We start from the raw sequence: 19,653 nt of genomic DNA, 5'->3' as shown, positions 1-19,653 counted from the left end.
CTGAGCCACAGCCACCAGAGCCTGGAATACTTAGTGTGCTCTTGTGCAGAATGAGGCAGCCAACAGTGAGGGCAAAGGCAGAGAGGACATTTTTTGGAAACGCCAAAGCTTCACCAGCATGAATGCATCAAGCTCAAGACCACTAATTGTCCAAGGACAAGTAGCTAGAAGAGTTTACATGACATGTGCTTGTCACGGGTGATAGCAGTGTTATGTACCAACCCTGTCCTATATATGGGCCAGATACCCACAAGCAATATGCTTATATGGCTGCTGCTGAAGTGATATTTGGCCAGAGGCAGAGCATGAACTCCAGAAACCAGACCACCCACTACTTGATACTGTTCCTGTCAAAGGAAATTAAAAGGTGACAGAGCCAAGGCCTTTTTGAGCTAGACTGTGCAGCTCTCAGCAGCCTGTCCATCCTGCAGCAGAGTTTTCAGGGGTTCTAAAAATAAAGCATTGAGAGTTATGGAAAAGTAAACCCCTTAACAGCCCTTCAGTACTGCCTTTGAGCTGCCCATTCTCAGAGCTTCTGCAGTTGGGGCTGCTCCAGGCAGTTTGTCCAGAGCACAGCCATACAGTCCATTTTAAGCATGACCAGAAGCTTAGTCACAAGAGACTGGTGCAAGGCTTGGATGCTCTTCTTACTCCACAAAAAGCAGCCTTTAGAAGGGTATGGCCAACCAAGCTACATCCATGTATGCCAGAAACTGGCCAGACTGTAGAAAGGTGATATTGAAGCTTTCACATTAAGTTGCCTGAACTACAGTAGTTGGCCTCACTAAATTTAAAGAGGTTGAGCTTGAATGGAAGATAAGTCTTAAAGTACAACTCTTGCCTGAAACTTAAACAGTCACTGGTTGCTAGCAGAAAGCATCCAGATCGACAAAAATACAAAGCATTGTAAATCAGTCTGAAAGAGCCTAACCCCTTTAGACATTTCAATTTAATGTTTCAGAGAGCTTTGGTTTTCCTGGTGCGTAACATATAGCAAATAACAGCTTAAGACAGCTACTCAGAAACAGCAGCATGAGCCAATTCCCCCATATTTCACATCAACACTCCTTCCAAGAGCAATCCTATTGAGTCAGAGATGCTTCATGTTCACAGTGAAGAGCCCCAGGTGATGAGTAATTCATGATAATAATTCTGTGCCCAAAGCCTCAGTTTGCTATTTTACATCCCACACAAAGTCTTGTGATAGAGCAATAGCTTGTAGTATCAGACATCTTTATTTGCTGTATTGCCCAAGTGTACAAATACCAAAGGTACTTATAGAAATTCAAAATATACTGTAGTAGAAATCTGTCTGTGAAGTGGAATGTTAAGATATTTACTTTATAAAATTACTAGATTTATACAAGCCATTCCCACTTGCAAGTTTCAAATGTATCAGGGCTATGAAGAGACAGATTGCTTTATGACCCTTCAAAAGGGGAGTTCTCAGAAAATGCCTTCTACTAGATGAAGAGTCAGTCAACAGCAAATTGATTTCTTACAGTTGACTCATTTTGAGTTATCAGCCAAACAGGATGTTAGCTACATCCAGATAATTCATATGCAATTCAGCTCTCATTTATACCAATAAAGCCAATACATCACTATCAACATAGTTAAGTATTAGTCAAACAGATTCTCAATGACAATATTTATTTTTAAGCTAATGAAAATCAAGCCAATAAGTTTCCCCTGGCCATTGAGTGCAATTGATGCTTTTTTCACATTCTCAGAATAAGGCGCCTTAGTTCTTGAACAGATCAATACAGCTTTGCAGGAGAGAGACATTGTTCTGAAAAAGGAAGAGAATTAATTTCAGATGAGTATGACTGATCTAAACCCTGCCCACCACAAAAGGAACAAGATCTCAAAATAGTAGGCCCCTCCCAGGATTTTGTAGCCTGTGGCAGTGACAGTACTAAAGAAGTTATACTCCACAGGCAAGCATTCAAGCAGTAAGTGTCAAAAGCAGGTCATACAGTTTCCAGTCTACCCCTCACACAAGCCTACCCGACTTTGTTCGCGGGAAGGAAGAGGGGAAAGAGACAAGAGTATTATTTATTTTTTAAGTGGGCCACAAACCAAGTAGCATTGTCAAGCCTTTATGCCACATTTAAGCCTAGCACTGAAGTAGCTACCTGTAATGAAGTCCTGGGAGACCAGAGCTCAAAGTGGAAAACTAGCCTTTTCTTCTCCAAAGAAGCAGCTGAGCAGAGCTCAAGTCTCAGACATGTTCCTGAGAGTTGCCAGTCCCTGCATTATGGCTGAATAACTGACTGCATATAATGCAAGTGACACAAGTGTGAGCACCTGTATCCCATCCCACTCCATCTGGAAGCAATCAGTCTTTCAGTCCTGATAAATACAAGCATCTAGATTCAGAAGCTTTCCCTTCCCATAGGTACATGCTAGGCAATTTACCCAAGAGATATGGTGGCCTCTGTAGCTGAGGATGCAGGGTTACCCCTTCCTGAGGCTTCCTGCCTTGTTCTCTACCCTAAAATAGCAGACCCTGTAACTGGTGTACACTTTCCTGGATTAAACTGGCAGTACATGATGCGACCTCCCTGATCTACTTCCATCCTGCCCACCACAGCTTGGCAGAAGCCTCATGACAGGCCTACAAGCCAATATCTCCCCCAGCAGCCCAAGGACACCCCATTGCTGATAAGCCAGGCAAGAATGGTGGCCAGCTAGATCAAAAGCTGCAAGGGAACAGCACTTTGGGGGAATGCTTGAGGCAGTATTTCCCTTCCAGACTCAGGAGTCACCCCACAGTTGGGGTTCCACAATGGGAAGTTAGACGAGAGGATATTATGCACTACTTGCAAAATTGGGGAGACTGCTCCAGGGATTTGTAGTGCAATAGGCTAGTGACCTAGAAATGACAGACTGAAAACAGACTTTCTGTACAGAACAGGTGAGACTGTCAGCACTTGTTCTTTGTACATACTATACCTACAGCTTTTCACTTTTTTCTTCTTCTCTTCTCATCTCAGCTAGTGAGCCAGGCCATTCTATTTTATATTTCCTAGCTCTAAAGGGAACCCACCAAGTCTTAAGTTGCACATTAGTCATTTTTCTCAAGTCATGCTATGCCTGTTTAGGCTAAAAAAACCACACACCTTTGCATGTTTTATTTCCAGTTCTGCCATTTCAATTAGGTTTTTGCGGAAAGCTGCTATTCTCTTCTGTTTGAAGCTCATCAGTTCTGTAGGGAAGAAAGAACAGGCTAAGATAAGACAACTGTACAAGGTAGTGATTGAAGTTTTGGTTATGCCCTTGTGTTTCAGGAGTTTTGTTGTGCAGTTCTGTAGTTACAGCATTTGACCAAAGAGGTTCAAAAGCTAGTCTTACTGTTTCCAGCCAGAAACTGTATCACATGGCTCTGCTATCTTGGAGAAGAAACAGGCAGCTTCCTACAAAACCATTGTCTTTACCAAACAGGACAACTAGAATATGACAGAAGGAGTCCATACAAACTTAGCGAGAAGTTGGAGCACTTCCAATCCAAGAATAGTAAGAGAGAAGCAGGAAGTGTAACATGAAAGTATGTATCCTCTATTTTATGCTTGCCAAAGACATCTAAGAACCAGTGTTTGAAACCTGGTATTAGGCATTCAGCTATACTGGGACAGAAAAAGCCTGTTTGCACCATTCTATTCGAGAGGATCAGAAGACTGATTAGTTACCTTCAGGTGGAGGCCAAGAACAAGAGCTCAGGCTGGAAAGCAAATAATAGGGGCTTATGCTCAAGGTTGATCTAGTGCTGATGCTTGTGTGCACTGAAGCACTAATGCCTGCAACATGCGTGCAACTATATACTGTCCCTGGTATATCCCAACTGCTCGCTTCAGAGGAGTGTTTAGAAGACTCCAGCAGTTAAGTCAGATGGAGACCAGGATTGCATTAAGATCTCCCTTCAGCAGAGGTACAGCTAAGTTTGCTTTACCTTGTTTTGCAGATTCTGAAATCTTTTCAAACTTCTGGCAACAATCCTGTTGATGTGCCTCAGCCAGCCTGACATCCTTGCTCTTTAGTCTGGCTTTGTCTAGAGCTTTGTTTGAGTTCTCATAGTCAACAAGAGCCCTGGTACGTCTGTACAGAAGATCCTGAAAGTAGACAGGAATAACGCATCATACAACCTGTAGGAGGAGTACTTCTCAAACTGAGGTTACAACTACTTTAGCAGGAGGAGGTTTCACTTTTTATAGCACCAGATATTGTTTCTTCCAAGAAACTATAACTTGTCATACTATTAGTGTGTCAACAGCAGCCTTTGCCAGTGCAGTATCAAGTGTTTATGACAGTCATTTGTACTTTAGTCAAGAAAGTACTTATTAGGGCTACTGTAGGCATCACTTCTTCCCTTAGAATAGCTTCATCCTTCTATAAGGAAGACCTCCCCACTAAGAAGCAACAGTTTTCTGAATTCCCTCAGTCTGCTTTGAACAAGGGATACATTGCCATGCCTTGAAGATCTGGCAGTTTGAAATATTGTATTAACATAGATATGAGAAACAGTTCAGATATCAGTGCTGATGCCAATCTAGAGGCAGTCCAGTCTTGATACCTAAATGGCAATACAGCAAACAGTCTATACAGCATGTTCCAGGGTACACAACATTAGAGACCCTACTTTGGATAAAAGGACTATCAGATTATACCTAACCATATCTCAGTCATCCCTTTGCCAAATTAAGTATTGATTAGAGGAACAGAGTTGCTGGGAAGTTTTTTTGCGGTCACATCATGTATCAAGCCCTTGTTGGAAATACAACCACCTTCATATGTTATTGCAAATCCATGCTAAAGAATATATAGCAGCTTGGATTTACTCCAGAATTTTTATTTAGTCATCAGTAGCTTTACTGAGTCATGAGTATTCAAGCAGGGTAAGGGTTAGGACACTGCTGGAAGCCTCAAACTCAGGTGGCTGTAACTTAGAGAGGAAGAAAAAAAAACTTCGTTAGATTCCCCTATGTGCCAAATGTAAACTGCCCAGATAGAGAATGGCTTTTTCAGAGCTAAGCTGACTGGACTGCAGCTGGCCAATATGTAGCTTTCCACATTCTGCTGTTGTTCATGAGGGCCAGGTTTCTCTGAAAGGAAAAGGGTCCCCCTTCTTGTCTTAAAGGGCATAAGGACTGCTGTAGTGAGTCATGATGCCCATAATAAAACTAAGCTTCAAAAGGAAAACAACTCTCACCTTAGCAGCTTCTATATTGAGCATGTAGTATCTCAACAGTTCAGAGAGTTTTAAGTCTTCATCAGATGAAACTCTACTCTCTACCTTCTGCAGGACAGATTAGATAGCAGGTATGTAACAGGAGACAGTAAGATTCAAGGGGGGTTTTTTTTGGTTAAGTTGTTTTCCTTACCCTGAGTTTCTCAAAGAGCTCAGCAACTTTCAACAAGTACCTAGAAAAAGCACATAGATTTTAGGTATTTCCCCAGCGTGATGAACCCCAGGTTCAACTAGCAGGAAGCCAAGAAGCTGAAGGTTGGAGTTTGTTCCTGCATATAGATCCAGACAAGGGATTGCAAAGAACTAGGGTCTAGACAGAGACTTAGACAAAAGGTTTAACGCAAGAGGTGCTGGATTCCAGGCCAGCCTAGTATAGTTGAGCAGCTGGACATCATTTAAAGTAAAATCCTCTGACCTCTAGAACATAATGGTCTTGCAAAGAATCTCCCACCACTACTCCCCTCCAAGGGCAGACCATCATTTTATTCAACTGCAAACTGTGTGTACACAAGGCCTCACTAACAGCAAAATTTAGAGGCAGAAGAATTCACCTTAGAACAGGTGAATAGGTTTCCATAGGTTGAAAAACCTACTAGTCCATAAGATAACCCATACCTAATGTAAGCTGCACGTCAGCTTATTTAGCAGCACATTAGAACAGATGCTTAACCCCCTTCTCCGATATTCACTCGGAGTTTGTAACCTGAATGAAGTTTGGGGTGGGGGGAGTCTGTTTAGAAGGAGCTTTGCATAAGCAATATGGTTCAGGTCAGGAGTTCTAGGGCACAAGTGGCAAGAGATCAATTAGTTAAGAGTCAGAAACAGTCAATAGTTATTAGGCCTGCCACACCAGTAGCAGAGGAAAGAGTTTCAATGCAATTTGCATGCAGTTAAAGAAATTCAAACCAGCTCTAACCCAATCCCTTGAAATTTACAGAAGGAACTTAATATACCCACACTCAGGATATGCTTATGAACAGTTAGTAGAATTGCTTACCTTTTGATAACTGTAGGTTCTTCTAATGCCAGGCTGTTCAAACAAGCTGAAGCATAAATATAGTCATCTGCAACATCTGCAAGAACAAGACAAGACTTTCAGGCTACAGAAAACACCAACAACCAGCAAGACTGTAGGTCTTTAGAAAGGTCTTTGAAAAGATTCACTTTTATGAGATCTTGTCATCTTATCTGCTTTTGCACATGCATCCTTGATTCTGTTGTAGTAGTTAACAAGAAAAGTCTTCTCTTGCTCAAAAAAGTCCTCTACTTCCTGAAAGAGAGTATGATCTATTAGGTCAGTTGCATTACTGCAGAATACAGGCTCTTCCTTATTTAGAGAAGGGTCCAAAGATACAACCTTAGCCACCCAAGTATACTGCCTGTCAAATTTCTACTGAAGAGCAGAGTTCAAGACCCTGACAAGTTTCAAGCCATTTGGCAAGTTTCTTCTTCACAATGAAGAGGGATTTGACCCTCAGCTATTCAGTGCTGCAGGCTCAGTCTATGAATCAACCAGCAAGCTGATAGAGAGCCTTTGGGGCTACATACTGCTGGAACTTTATTTCCCAGGCCTGCTGTAGCATGGTGGCTAAGCAGTAAACAGTTCACAAGGTTGTTTCACATCCACACCAAACATTATACGTACTTTAATGTTTTAGGAGAGCAAGTCTATTAGAAAGACCTACCATGGCAGAATAGAAGAACTGAAGCTAGACCAGTGGCAGGAGCCCTTGGTATCTGATTTTATCTAGGGCAAGTAGAAACCCATAAATCATGTTTGCTCAGAACTCAAGTAGACAGAAGCCATGAGCACATTTGTGGAAAGTTCAATTCCTTTCCTCCCCACCAGAATCAGGTGTCAAGGCAACTCTTGGATGTCCAGCAGAAACTGAATGCACACTAAAGTTTTAAGCCTGTAGCTTCCATGTCTCCCATTTGGTTCCAGAGAGGTCAAGATTAATATAAGCTACTCCACCCAGCTTGGAGCAGTAGTAACAAGGAAGGTCAGCAACAATTAGACAGCCTCATGCACATCAAGCCTGCAGCAGATGTAGCTAACCTCTCAGAAACAATCAGGATTAGGGTGAACAAGTAGTCACACAACCTCACCTTGACTCCAGAGAAGAGGACTTCATCAGCGCTCTTTACCACACTTTTTAAAAAGCCACCAAACATCTCTTTGGTGTTTTTCCTCCGAACACTTAGCTAGAACATAGAAATCAACACAGCTTTAAAGTCATCGGGGGGGGGGGGGGGGAGTGACTACTGTAACATTTGCAGTGTAGCAATGTCATTTATACCCAGCACATAAAGCAGCTAAATTGCTCTCCAAGATACTCCCACCCCAAAGTTGGGCAAAAGATGGCTCTTGTAATGTAACAGATGGTTTTACTGGAAGTTCAACTGTTCTGTGCTAGAGATGTCTTTTCTATTTCCAGAAACAGCTCAGCTTCTTCTGATGCATCTTGTATCAGCATCCATCACTCATCATGGGGTGTGGCACGAGAAAGATTAGTATCCACTTCAATACACCTCCATTCTTCCATTTTAAGGATGGTGCAGACAGCACAGGTCTATCTGAACCATACTTGTTCCCAACATATCAGGACATAGGAAGTTGTCTTAGTGCTCTAAAAAAGTCCTGTTATGAGATTTATAGCATCCTCTCAAGACAGGCTTTCCTCCCTTAATCATCTCACAAGTACTGGCAATATCTACCTACTGACACTGCATGTAGATGTACATAACATTCTAACTGTGCACAGAAGAGTGACAGCACTCCTAACACCTTGCCTTACTTAAAAAAAAAAAAGAATGCCTTACATCCTGGTCATACTCCAAGAAAACATGAAAATTGCGATCTTTGCTGAGCACAGGGTGAGAAGAAATCCGCTGAAGGAAGATTTCATGTGATGATACAGTCTTCTTGAAGACAGCAAGGTATTCACTGAAAGGAGAACAGACAGATCCCTTCTGTACTGTTTTCTTCAACATACTAAGCATTGAATATTTTCCCTGGGTAAGTTTAAAGCAACAGTGTGCTTCTGAAATGGCTAGCTGGTGATAGAAAAGCTATTTCCAATCTCTTTGGCTGGGAAGTTTTCTACAGTTTGGGAAAAACTTTTGGCAATTCCCCAGTTCCAACTTTTTACAGAAGATTGCAGGGGCAGATACCCATCAAAACAGTCACACTCAACAGCAGTTAGCACCAAATTGGCTCTCAGGAGGCCTCTCTAAGCACAGTTTTTAGCAGTAGATTCATATTCTACTCACGCTTCTAGCTCTTGCTTCATTTTGGCAAACTCCTCTTTTGTCATAGACACTTCACCTTCCCCTAGCTTCTGCATCTTCTCTCTGGGACCATCGAAGTCAGGCTTTGAAGGTGCTGGAGGTATCTAGCCAAAGAAGTGGTTAATGATAATTTTTAGCAACCACAAGGTTTTCCAGTTTCTCCTAGCCTTCTCTGGAAGGAGCCCCTTTGACCTGGTCATGTCAAGCCAGCAAGGCTCTGCACCCAGAAAATCTACAGGCATATTGAAGTCTAGGCACCTTATCTCCCCTCCCAGCTCTGTGCAGCTCCCCCAGGAGTGAAACCAACCCAGAGGAATAGCTTCTACTATTCACCCCCTAGCCAGCTGTCCTCTGCAGCCCACAGAGCCTCCTGAGAAGTCCTGGCAGGAGAGAAAAGAGATTAATAGAGTAGTTCACTTGTCACCTTCAGGCAGATATCGATATCGGCATGGAGCTGAGGACTTTCAGACCCTCTAGGCTTTCTGCTGATCCCAGCCAAACTAAAGTTAATACAGAGCCACATCGCTGAAGCTGTTTGGGAACTAGGGAAACTGTCAGCACAAAAAGCAGCATAGGGAATATCCAAATCATGAAACACTAGTAGCATTGGTAAAAACAGACTTCATGTCCTTACTAGTTTCCACTCTAAATCATCATGGTATTCTGTTTAAGAGTTGTTTTTAAAAAAAAATAAAATAAAGCACTTACAATGAGCCCTGCATACTCTTCGGTTTCAGTGAGCGTATCATGCAGCCATACAAAGTCTTCATGCTGCCTTGTAACTGAAAACTCAGGATTTTGAAAAGCTGGCAGCGTAGTCTGGAAGAGAAGATATAGAAGCCCTACTGTTTTTTAAATTAGTGCTTTTAGAAGCAGTTCTGTCCATTTCCAAAGCAAGCTATTTTGCTTAGTAAGAGCCTTGCCTACTCCCTTTTAGCTGAGCTGGCACTCACTCAAGAACCTTACTACTACAAAGACTATTTAAAGAAAAGACACTGTTGTAGAACACTGTTAATGCACATCACTTAGTGAAGTTTTACCGTAGCTGACTTCCCCCTCCTCCCCATCCTTCTGGTCTCAAGCTAAGACTCCTTAGTAAAGTCAAACTAGTGTATCAGCTACCTTCTCTATTTAGAGAGGATTCAAGTCAGGAAATCCAGTTTCTGCACATATACCCTCAGGCCACCTTTAAGTGGAATAGCTCCATCTAATTGGGGTTAGATTTTCTTCACTGTCAGGTTGATCTTTGCTGGTATATGTAATACACAAACATGTTACACAAGTAATCTGTGTATGAACACCGTTTTCTTCCCCACAATCTTACCTTCGTATGTACAGTGAACTTCACTCTGTCCTTTTCACTCAGGGCATCTGGTATATCAATTTGGAGAGAAGGATCAACATTCAGGTCTACAGATACAGACCTCAGCTGCAACAGAATTCACAGTATAAGCCTTAGTCAGACATCAAGTAAGTTTAGTCAAGCTAGACTGATGATCAGTTCTGCCAGTGAGAATCACATTGCACTAGACCAACACCTCCAGGAACAGCATGTGTTGAAAATTATGACAGCCTTAACCCTACCTGCATGCCACTGCTACAAGCCTTCCCTTCCAAACACAAGGAAAAAGGATTGTTAGCTCAAAGATTGAAGAACCAATTAATATTTAGAGATCATACTAGAGGTATTTGTGAAGCCCTTCTAGAGAATAGCATCCCTTCTACCAGTCCTTCAGCTTGTTTCCTTGGAGCACATCAAGCCAAAGCCTAGCATGCCATTTTGAAGAAAGTAACAACCCTAACAGCTCTCTTCATTATCCTTTGCCTCTACAAGATGTTGAGGAACAGCTCTTAAAAACATAGTTTTGCAATAAGCGTCCTCATCATTAGGCCAGACAGCTGTGTTTGAATCTACAGCAAGATGAACTTAAGTGCTTTTATCTACTACAGGCAAGAGCCTGGTACCTCCCCTCAAGCCCAGCTCGGTCACCACTGCCATTCTGATCTCCCAGCACTGCTGTACATGAAACCAAGTCCCACCATATCATTTCCAGTAGTTGTTTTGTCAACTGCAAAGGCTACATTCTTTCCAGTCTCAGCAAAATATGACAGTCTCATGAATCTTCTCTTTAGGCTTCTATAAAGGATTAAAAAGCCAAAAAACTGTCTGCCATGAACAGCACTGAAAATCCAAGTATATTGTGGCACTAACACTGCATATATTAATCTTATTTTCATGTTATCAGGCAGAGTGTTACTCACTGCTGCTAGAAAACTTTTGTTTTAAGAAAGCCCCAGTAAACTGAAGTAAAGATCAGTTGCTGCCTGTCAGGTACATAAACTAGCCTCTTGATATCTGAGCTGTGCTTTACAAGAGCTTTTTACGCTTTCTTGTAACTGCAAGTCACATCCTCTCCTAAAATCAGGTCTTATCTTTCCTAGACAAAGCTGTGCCTGGCAACATTTTAATGGTATCTGCCTCCAGTTAGAGTAGCTAGGAGAGGTTCGTGAGCATGTTATGTCAAGCATCCTTCACAGGAGACCGCAGAGCACTCCAGGTTCAATATAGACCAGACTTGCCTTTGCAGTTTTAGGCGTCAGAGGCATTGAAAAGAGCCAGCTTCTTCCCCCACCACACACACCTTTTGAGGTGGGCGGAGGGAGGTGAATTTCTTTATTCCAACAGTTTAAATCCAGAGTATAGTTTTAACTGTACTTAAACTTTTCTAAGCAGTGGGACAGCTTTCTCAGTTGAAGAGGCTGTACACCACTAAGATCCTTGAGTCATAGCCCTGCAGATATTCCTTACAAGGACAGTGCTTTCAGACTCAATGCAAGTTAGGCCCTGGTGCTCAGTACGCCCCCCTATTGCGGGAAGCCACAGAAGCAGCCAGGTTGAGCTCATGAGCAATAAGATTCAGCATAGCTGCTAGCCCATTTCTGCCTCCAGTCTACGATTCGAGCTTCCTTTGGCAAGTACAAGCAGTACTTCACAGCTTCTACCCAACTGTCTAAGACAAACAGCTTCAATACCCTATAAGGCCTCAGAAGTGAGCAGAGGAGTTAAGGCATATCCAGCACAGAGTACAAAGCAAGAGATGAATGCATGCAACCAGTTCTTACTTCAAGTAGCTACATTTGCCTAGATAAAGAGGAATGGGTTTTGAAAAGCTAATAGACACTAGTGATAGTCAGCTTCAGGAATTTGTATTCTGGAAGCAGGCAAGACCTTCAGCCTACCATGTTAGATTCTTTGTGTGCTATGGAGCCTGCTCTTTAAGAGGCCCTTACTTCAACGTTACAGCCCAACAGATCATTCTTACTTTCTGCATAAGGGGGGGGAACTGCCAGAGCTCAAGGTCACAGAGCAGGAAGTTTGTTGAAGAGCAAGTGACTGTCAGAGTTCAGCTGAATCCCAAGGCTATTCTTTAGAGATAATTACAAATACATTCCCAGGAAAGAAAGCTAAAGAACTGGGCCACGACTGATTTTGTTTCACCACCCTGCAGTACACCAGCAAACACACTCCGCTAGCCAAGAGCCTGCACCTACCACCTGCTAACCACAGTAAGAATTACAGAAGTCAGACCACAAGCAAATAGCCCAAAAGCACGCTGAGCAATTCTGCCATAACACAGATAGCTTGAATGCTGCTTTAAGCTTCTGTAAAGCTGCTTAAGAACTGTTGAGAGGTGACACTTCACTCCCCAAAGCTTTAGAAATTCCCTCCCCCTAGTCTAGCCATCTGCGTACTGCAATCCAGATCAGGTAGACAAGTCTCTAACTGTCTGCAGAGGACACAGCTGTCAGGCTATCACTCATATGCCTCTTGCCAGCCTGCCCCTGGCTAGACACCTGCTATCACTGACGGTTACTATTATCATCTCTGCCCAAGCTCTCATGCACTGGTGAGAAATATCCAAGTCACTGCACCTTCCATCCTTCCAGTCACATTAAAAAGGTTTCTACCCTGTGGCATACTAGCTGTTCACTGGTTTACCACACTAAAAAAAAGGTTCTTACTATTTGACTAAAAGATACATATACATACACCTTTAAGCTTTATGATTATGGGAAGGCTTTGGACACAGCACACCGGGCTTCCCATTCTGACTTCTATGGGACAGAAGACTTTAATCCCATTCTGGGTACCATCTCAGCAGCAAACAAGGATGCCAAGCTTACAGAGCATGCCCTGGAACACACCTCCCAGCAGTCCAGGCAGTGCTCAGGTTTGAATGGATTTAGCGCTAAAACCACAGGCACTCCAACCATACAGTTTCTTCCCTCCAGCCACACCATGGGGGAGTTTGTTATATCCCCCTAAAGGCCTATGATTCTGAAACTCAATAGGAAGCCACAGAACAAATGGCACAATGCAAAGCTATGTGGTTCAGAGATCACTGACACTAGTTGGGGCAGCAGTTGCCCTATCCAAGCTCTAAAGAGATAGGTAGAAGGCCACCATTGAAACATTAATTGGGAGCACAGCTGGCTGGCTATTACCAACTGAATGAAAGGTAAATTGTTCAGTGTTTCCCAGCTGCTATGATAGGCAGATAACACTAGTAGCCAAAGCAGTGAGGTACAGTCCCTTTAAGCAGGATGCAAAACATTAAGAGCCCACTATTTTGAAGTTACTTATCTTCACTGTCCAAACAGGATCAGCAGCACTAACAATACAAACTGCCGAGTCTGAAAAGTATGATAAACCAAAGGAAGCTGCTTCCTCTCAGCTAATCTAAGGAAAGGATTATACACAGTCAGTCCTGAAGTTGTGAGCTTTCTTAGTATTTAAGTGTTAGAGAAAATAACTGTAATTAGACATTATCCTCTTCCCTCTCTATGCCTAGTAGTTGTCTGAACAAGAGATAAGCAGGTATGGACATAAACTGGTACTTCTACTGTCAGATTAAAGCAGTCTGAGCTTCCTGGGCATTTCTTCCCTGCACTAGTGCCATAGAAACTGCAGGGGCTGTAGGGCAAGAATGTGTAACCCACAGCTTCAGCAGTCCACAGGAATGCTACTGCAGGAGAACTTGCTGCCCCAGCAGGGCGTCATCTTTACAGAAGCAACTGGGAAGCAGCAGCCCTCAGCTGCATGCTTCAGAACAGTATGCACTATACAAATGGCCCAAAGTGAGGGACTGGCCCAGAACTGGGACAAGAGTCAAGAAAACCCCTGTTACAGGGGTGGAATTGCACCCCTCAAGGTAAAGGGCTCTGAAGACAGCCTCAATTCTATGTGGAGCCATATGCTGAAGGAATCTAACACCTCTCCTGCACCAAACTTCTGCTGTAAATGTACATGTCTCGGATCACGCTTAAAGACCACTGCAGACTGAAACATTAAGCCTCTTACTGTTGGGAGACAGCACAGGATTCTCACCTCTACTCTACAGGAGCCTGGTCTTCACCAACTATGAAACAAAGGGTCATAAAACAACCGGTCTGCTCTAATCCTATGAAGGTTACCATGGGCTTGTAACTTCAGGCAGGAGACATCTAGGATTACACAACCACAGCAGCAAGGCTCAGACTACAAAGAGGGCATTCAAACCGTCTGACTTGGGGAGGACAGAGTGCTTTGTTTCCCTACAGAAACTGCTGGCGGAGCCTTTCCCCACTGAATAGGGAGCTGATGCCTCCCTCCTAATCAGCCCTAAGACACTAACTCAGTAAGCATCTAGAGCAGACATTCTGCACCAATCCTTGATCAGCATAAGCACCTGCTCCTACAGGATTTAGCTCATTATCTTTCAGGATCTTTTACTCTGCCAGCCCTTCTACACTCATTTTATAAGCAGGAATAAAAACCAACTTGCTTATGGTCACATGAAGCCTATGCAGAGCAGGGGAATTAAACTTTCATCTCCAGGCCCCAGGCTTGTTCCTTTATCACAGCAGCCACCTGATCCAAGAAAAGACCTTCTCAGGAAAATGCTCTGTCTTAGCTCTGGCCTCCCATGCCTGGTAGCCCTTTCATATTGGAGCTGTCTCTCACGGCTGGGAGGTCATCACTTCCTCCCTGCACGCTAAGCAGTGGGAGGTCACGAGAGAATTAAAGTTCCGCATCCTAGTTACCAGAATCCAGTCCTCACCCAGAAACGTAATCAAAGCACGGCAGCTTCCTCAAGAGATTACTCCTTACTTGCAACACGTGCTCAAAGAGGTGTAGAGGATGAGAACTCCTGGAGCAGCTTGGGGAGTGAGGAGAGGGCAACAGCAGAAGTGGGTGGGACTCCTGAATTCCCACCCAAACTGAGCTCAGGGCCCCTACTTTCACCTCTCATCACCCTCTCAAAAACACTTTAGAGGCTTCTGGTTTTCAATGACTACAGCAACTGTTACAGGTGCCCTGATGCCTTTCATTCCTAGGCTCTTGTCTCCTTAGTGGCTTGCATAGGAATCCCCAGGCTTTCTTGAAGATTCAAGAAACATTTTCCTGTTCAGTAAAGACACACTGTCCACCATAACTCCTACTTAAACTACCTGACCTGGAAATTAGAGCAAGACATCAAGCAGAGCCATCCAGAACAACAGATAGCCACCATACTGATTAATGTTTCTAGCATCAGGACCAGAAGACTAAGCAACATTCCCAAGATAGATGGTCCATTTTTTTAAAAACAGGTATTATGGTACTAAGTAGGACACTTGAAATAACCACCTGACCTGAAAGCCTGAGAGAGCTGAGAGCAGGCAGAGTGTTACTCTGATTGATCCAGGTAGAGTTTGACAGCACTAGCTTTTCTCTACAGATTTAAGTTGGATCATCTACCTATAATCCAGTGATGATCACCTCCCCAGGCTTCAACTTGCTAGACCTCAGTTTCTGATCAGACTTCACCCAATGCAAGCATGTGTCTTCATGCATGCAAGCACCCAGTGGTAGGAAACGCCCTCAGCCACAGCAGCAGTTTAATTCTGTTGAGTGGCCTAAACTGCTGCTTTTAAAGTACACTCTTAGCAATTTTAGCATCAGTTCTAGATAACTGGATGTTACTTCTGCATTTTAAGCAATAAATCTGCCAGCACAAGCAACTGTGTTTAACATTTCATTACTAGTGAAATAAGAATCTATATTTGTTCTCAAAAACTGATTAACTCAGTAATCTTTTACATGCTCGACTCCCAGAAGGTGCAGGGACTCCTTCTACAGGGGTTTAACATTTCACAGAGCATTCTGCTTGTAGTCAGCTACCTTTTAACCAACTCTCCTCCTGCTGAGCACCCTCCTACTGTCATTCAAGCAACAGCCACAAGTGAGACTTCAGCATTAATTACATCTGCCACTAACCAGCATCCATCAGTTTTCATAAAGCAGCTTTTCTAATTAAACCAGTTTAAATGCTCTCTGGAGAGCACTAAAAGATCATGATGTTCTCTGGCAGTTGATATAGAGCTCTTAGCTCCAAAGTGCTGCATTTTTAAGTGTACCAGCAGCCTTTCAGAGTATCTGGCCAGCAGATACTAGTGGTATTAGTTGCTAGAACTATGTTTCAGTCATTCAGCACAAGCAGCTCAAGCTCCTCCTTAATCAAGATATCAAAAAAATATCTGGAGGTACTCTGCATGCACACACTAAGTAACCAATACAGATGAGAAGCTTTGATTTTGCAGCCTTCATGACAGACTTGCTGTTAACACTCTAAGTTTAGCTGAAACAGTCCTGAAGCACTCCGAGTTGCATATAACCAGGAAAATTGAACAGGGCTCATGCATGCAATCTTCATATTGCTACTTACTCTGTAGAAAATGCTTTCCCAGATTTGATTTTTGACTGTGGAACTGCAGTAACTTAATGGCTTACTTTGCTTGAAATAAAGATTCACAGGAAATAACAGCTCAGTTTAGTAGCATCACACTTGGCAAGCACAAATGGTATTCCTCACCAAGTGAGCAGAAGGCAGGCTCGATAGCTAGAGCACCTGTTACTGCACAGCCAGTGGTAAGCTGGGCTAGTTGCTTAGCTCTGCTGTCACAGGGATCTCTGCACCCTTCTCCACAGAAATCAGGTGGAGTCACACACCTCCCTATGAACAGAGGGAGCTGCAGGGAAGACTATCAGCATTCAAGGATTCCACATTCTCTTACAGGCTAGAGGCCACCCTAGCTCACTTGGCACCACCTGACAGCACACAGGACATCTCTACCCAAGTCCACTGTTTCCTCAGCTCTCAAGGAGTCAAGCAATAGTTGTGACAGCACAGGCCAGTCCACTCTTCCACAGCAATCTGCATGCAGAACACAGCCTATGGCAGAGCACTTTTGGCCCATATCCCATCTGTAACATGAAGTAGGCCCAGCAAAGATAGAAACTGTGCAACAGGAACAAATCCTTATGCCACACTTGGCATTTACAAGAATGTTTTGCAGACCTACTGTAATAAGCCTGGAGCTGGTACTGGAAAGTCTCAGCAATACAATCTCACTAGGCTACCTCTTCATCTCCACTGCTGGAGAATTTGAGATTGTGACGTGAGCCTAACGAGCCAAGTCATCTTTATGGAGATTTTGGCCCCTGGATAGTAGGTTATGCCCATTCAATAGCTTTCACTTTGCTAGCACTTTATTTCCCTACTTGATTTTGAACCCAGCAGCATGCAAAAGCAAGACTTGGTTGGCCCACATTCTTCCCAGGAGAAGCCTAGCAGAAGGTGTCTAGAGCCAAGAACCACTGTTCAGTTTTACCCATATCAAGCATATTTTCTCTCATGGCATTAGTTCTGGACCAAACTTACAGGAAAGTAAGACATTTCCTAGAATTTAGTGAAAAGAAAGTAGCCAGAGTTATACTAGCGAGCTCCTGCTTATGACAAGCCATGCACTCTGCACGGACAGGACATTAGAAACATCAGGACAGATGTGACATTAGAAATAATCTCATGTTCTGCCTTCCACTGACTGTTCTAAGGAGCTGAGGCTACAATACTCATTTGATCCAGAACAGTTTAACTGCAGACTTGATTTTGCAAAATACTAAGAAGCCAGGGATATTTTAAGAAATACCCGTATATCTACACAAGGTTATCTTGGCAGTTCCACTACTTGCTTCACTTTCTGAAGTGCCTTTTCCTCCCCATGACAGATTACACTGTCTTTCCCACTGCACTTTACATCCCCCTTTACCCTACCCTCCCTTCCTCTTCCTACATATCCTGAACCTCTTCTGCTTTGCTGTCTCAGGGTCACTTTTTTTGTTTATATTTACCAATGATTCTCACTCAAGGTTAAAACCTAATGAAGCCTCCTCTATGGGCACAGGATTTATCTACTGGCCACACACCAGTTCCATGTTGCTGTTTCCTTACCTAAACAGGAACAGACAAGATAAAAATACTGCTATCCTCCCCCTAGCTGCTGGAATCTCAAGATAGCTCTACTACCCAAGACAAGCTAGTTAATCTTTGGCTATTTAGGGTTAGAGTTTAAAGCCACTCCAGCCCTCAAAGTGGGAACTTTTTCCTCTCTCCCCCAATATTCCTGTCTGCTAAGTTGGAAAGGGCACATTAACACTCATGGAGTTACTGATTGCTACAAGAAAGCTGACATCTTACCTTTCCCTCCACTCATCATTTGCAGGTCCTGCAAGCCTGACTTTCACTCAGTATTCTTAAAAGGCAGATAATTCAATTCATGTTCAGATGCAGCAATACGAGAGTTCAAGCAGGCAGAGCACAGGTTGTTAGAGGGATGCCTTACCTTTTATTCAAGGTAATAGGAGCAGGTAGATTAAACTAGGCAGTTTGGCCAGCACGAGAACTGATTTTAAGTAGTCTATACCTGCACACACATTAACCAGTACACAAGGTTCCCATTTCAGCATCTGATTTGCATTTCCTCCAAGAAATCTGAGTGCACTAACATTGGAAAACACCCCCCACACCCCTAAAGCCCAACATAAGCCCCCCTTGGCAATTAAGGCTTCGGCTTAGGAAGGCACCACCACAGAGAAAGAGCAAGTTAGCTGTCGCTGCAACAGCCAAAGGAAAGCGGAGTCGCAGTTAGAGTGAAAGCTGACAGCCTCACTAACACAGGCCGCGCGATAGAGAAGGCTCAAGCCAGACAGACGAGGCACCTCACCACCGGGGAGCAGCGAGTTTAAACGCCCCCGGCACATGACTGCTAGCACCCAGCCACAGGTCCTGCAGGGCCGGCTCCCACATCCCCCCCTCCCCAGCAGGCCCAGCTCCCGGGCCACGTTCACCACCCTGCTCCCGACGCGAGCCAGCTCCTCGCCGGCTCTGCCTTGAGAGGAGCCAGGCCTCCCTCAGCCGGGCGGCGGCGGCGCCCTGCCCTCTCCTTCTCGCCCTACCCTGCCGCGGCGCCTCCTCCCCCGCGGGCAGCTGCGCCCCGACCCCTTCTCTCCGGGGCGCCGAGGCCAGGCGGCACCGGCGGGGGACGGGGCACACGGCGGCCTCCTCGTACCCCGAGGGCGGCCGCGGCCCCGGTCCGGACCGGTCGGAGCCGGTTCGGTCCGGTCCGGTCCGGTCCGCGCGAGCGCGCTCCCGCCAGGCCCCAGCAGCGGTCGCGGCCGCCGCCCTCACCTTGCTCTGCGCATCCCCCCGGAGCAAAGCCATGCCGCCCAGACGCCACCGGCCACTCGCCTCCCGCCCCGCCGCCTCGCCTCATATAGCCCGGGGCGGAGCCGCCGCCGCCGCCTCACGCCGCCGCCGGCACACCCCCACCGGCACACCCCCGCCGTCCCGGCAGCCCCTGCGCCCAGCCCGCTCCCGGCGGAGGCAGGGCGCTCGTCCCCGCGGGGGCCGGCCCCGCGAGGCAGCAGCCATCTTGGGTGAGGGCGCGGCGCGACTTGCCCTCACCCAAGATGGTGGCGCGGTTTTTTTTTCTTGCTTCCTTCTCGTTGGAGATTTGCGTTGTTTTCGATGTTATTGCTTTTGAAAACTTTGGAAGAACGATTTTTGTAAATCAAAAGAAGCACGCCCCCGCCCTCAGTCCCACACTCGAGGGGAGGGGAGGTGACAGCGCCGAGCGGTGCATTGTGGGCATTGTAGTCCTCGCCCGGCGTGGGGGCGGGGCCAGGGCCGGCTGCGGAGGAGGCGGTGGCGCCGAACTACAAATCCCGAGAGGCCGCGGGAGGGAAGTGGAGA

At 44.9% G+C, this 19,653-nt stretch overlaps 1 protein-coding gene across 2 annotated transcripts; it reads right to left on the bottom strand.

Annotated features, from left to right (window-relative positions):
• Positions 1-1,216: 1,216 nt before the first annotated feature.
• On the bottom strand, positions 1,217-19,213 carry SNX5 (sorting nexin 5). Of its 2 annotated transcripts, none has more exons than XM_067292637.1 (13): positions 19,090-19,213; positions 9,864-9,968; positions 9,248-9,358; positions 8,522-8,643; positions 8,072-8,195; positions 7,358-7,453; positions 6,413-6,518; positions 6,246-6,321; positions 5,382-5,421; positions 5,210-5,296; positions 3,953-4,112; positions 3,126-3,211; positions 1,217-1,792 (listed from the first exon to the last, which is right to left on the bottom strand). In XM_067292637.1, the coding sequence occupies exons 1-13, from the start codon at positions 19,120-19,122 to the stop codon at positions 1,745-1,747; spliced, it is 1,194 nt and encodes a 397-aa protein (XP_067148738.1). In that variant the 5' UTR covers positions 19,123-19,213; the 3' UTR covers positions 1,217-1,744. The 2 variants fall into 2 exon arrangements, with proteins under 2 accessions (XP_067148738.1, XP_013809775.2); XM_013954321.2 differs by lacking the exon at positions 19,090-19,213 and adding an exon at positions 18,858-18,877.
• Between the last annotated feature and the right edge of the window lie 440 nt (positions 19,214-19,653).

The sequence above is a fragment of the Apteryx mantelli genome, chromosome 3 (assembly GCF_036417845.1).
Source record: "Apteryx mantelli isolate bAptMan1 chromosome 3, bAptMan1.hap1, whole genome shotgun sequence".
NCBI lineage: Eukaryota > Metazoa > Chordata > Aves > Apterygiformes > Apterygidae > Apteryx > Apteryx mantelli.
The sequence above is the reverse complement of the archived record's forward strand: the minus strand, read 5'-3'. Positions and strand labels throughout refer to the sequence as shown.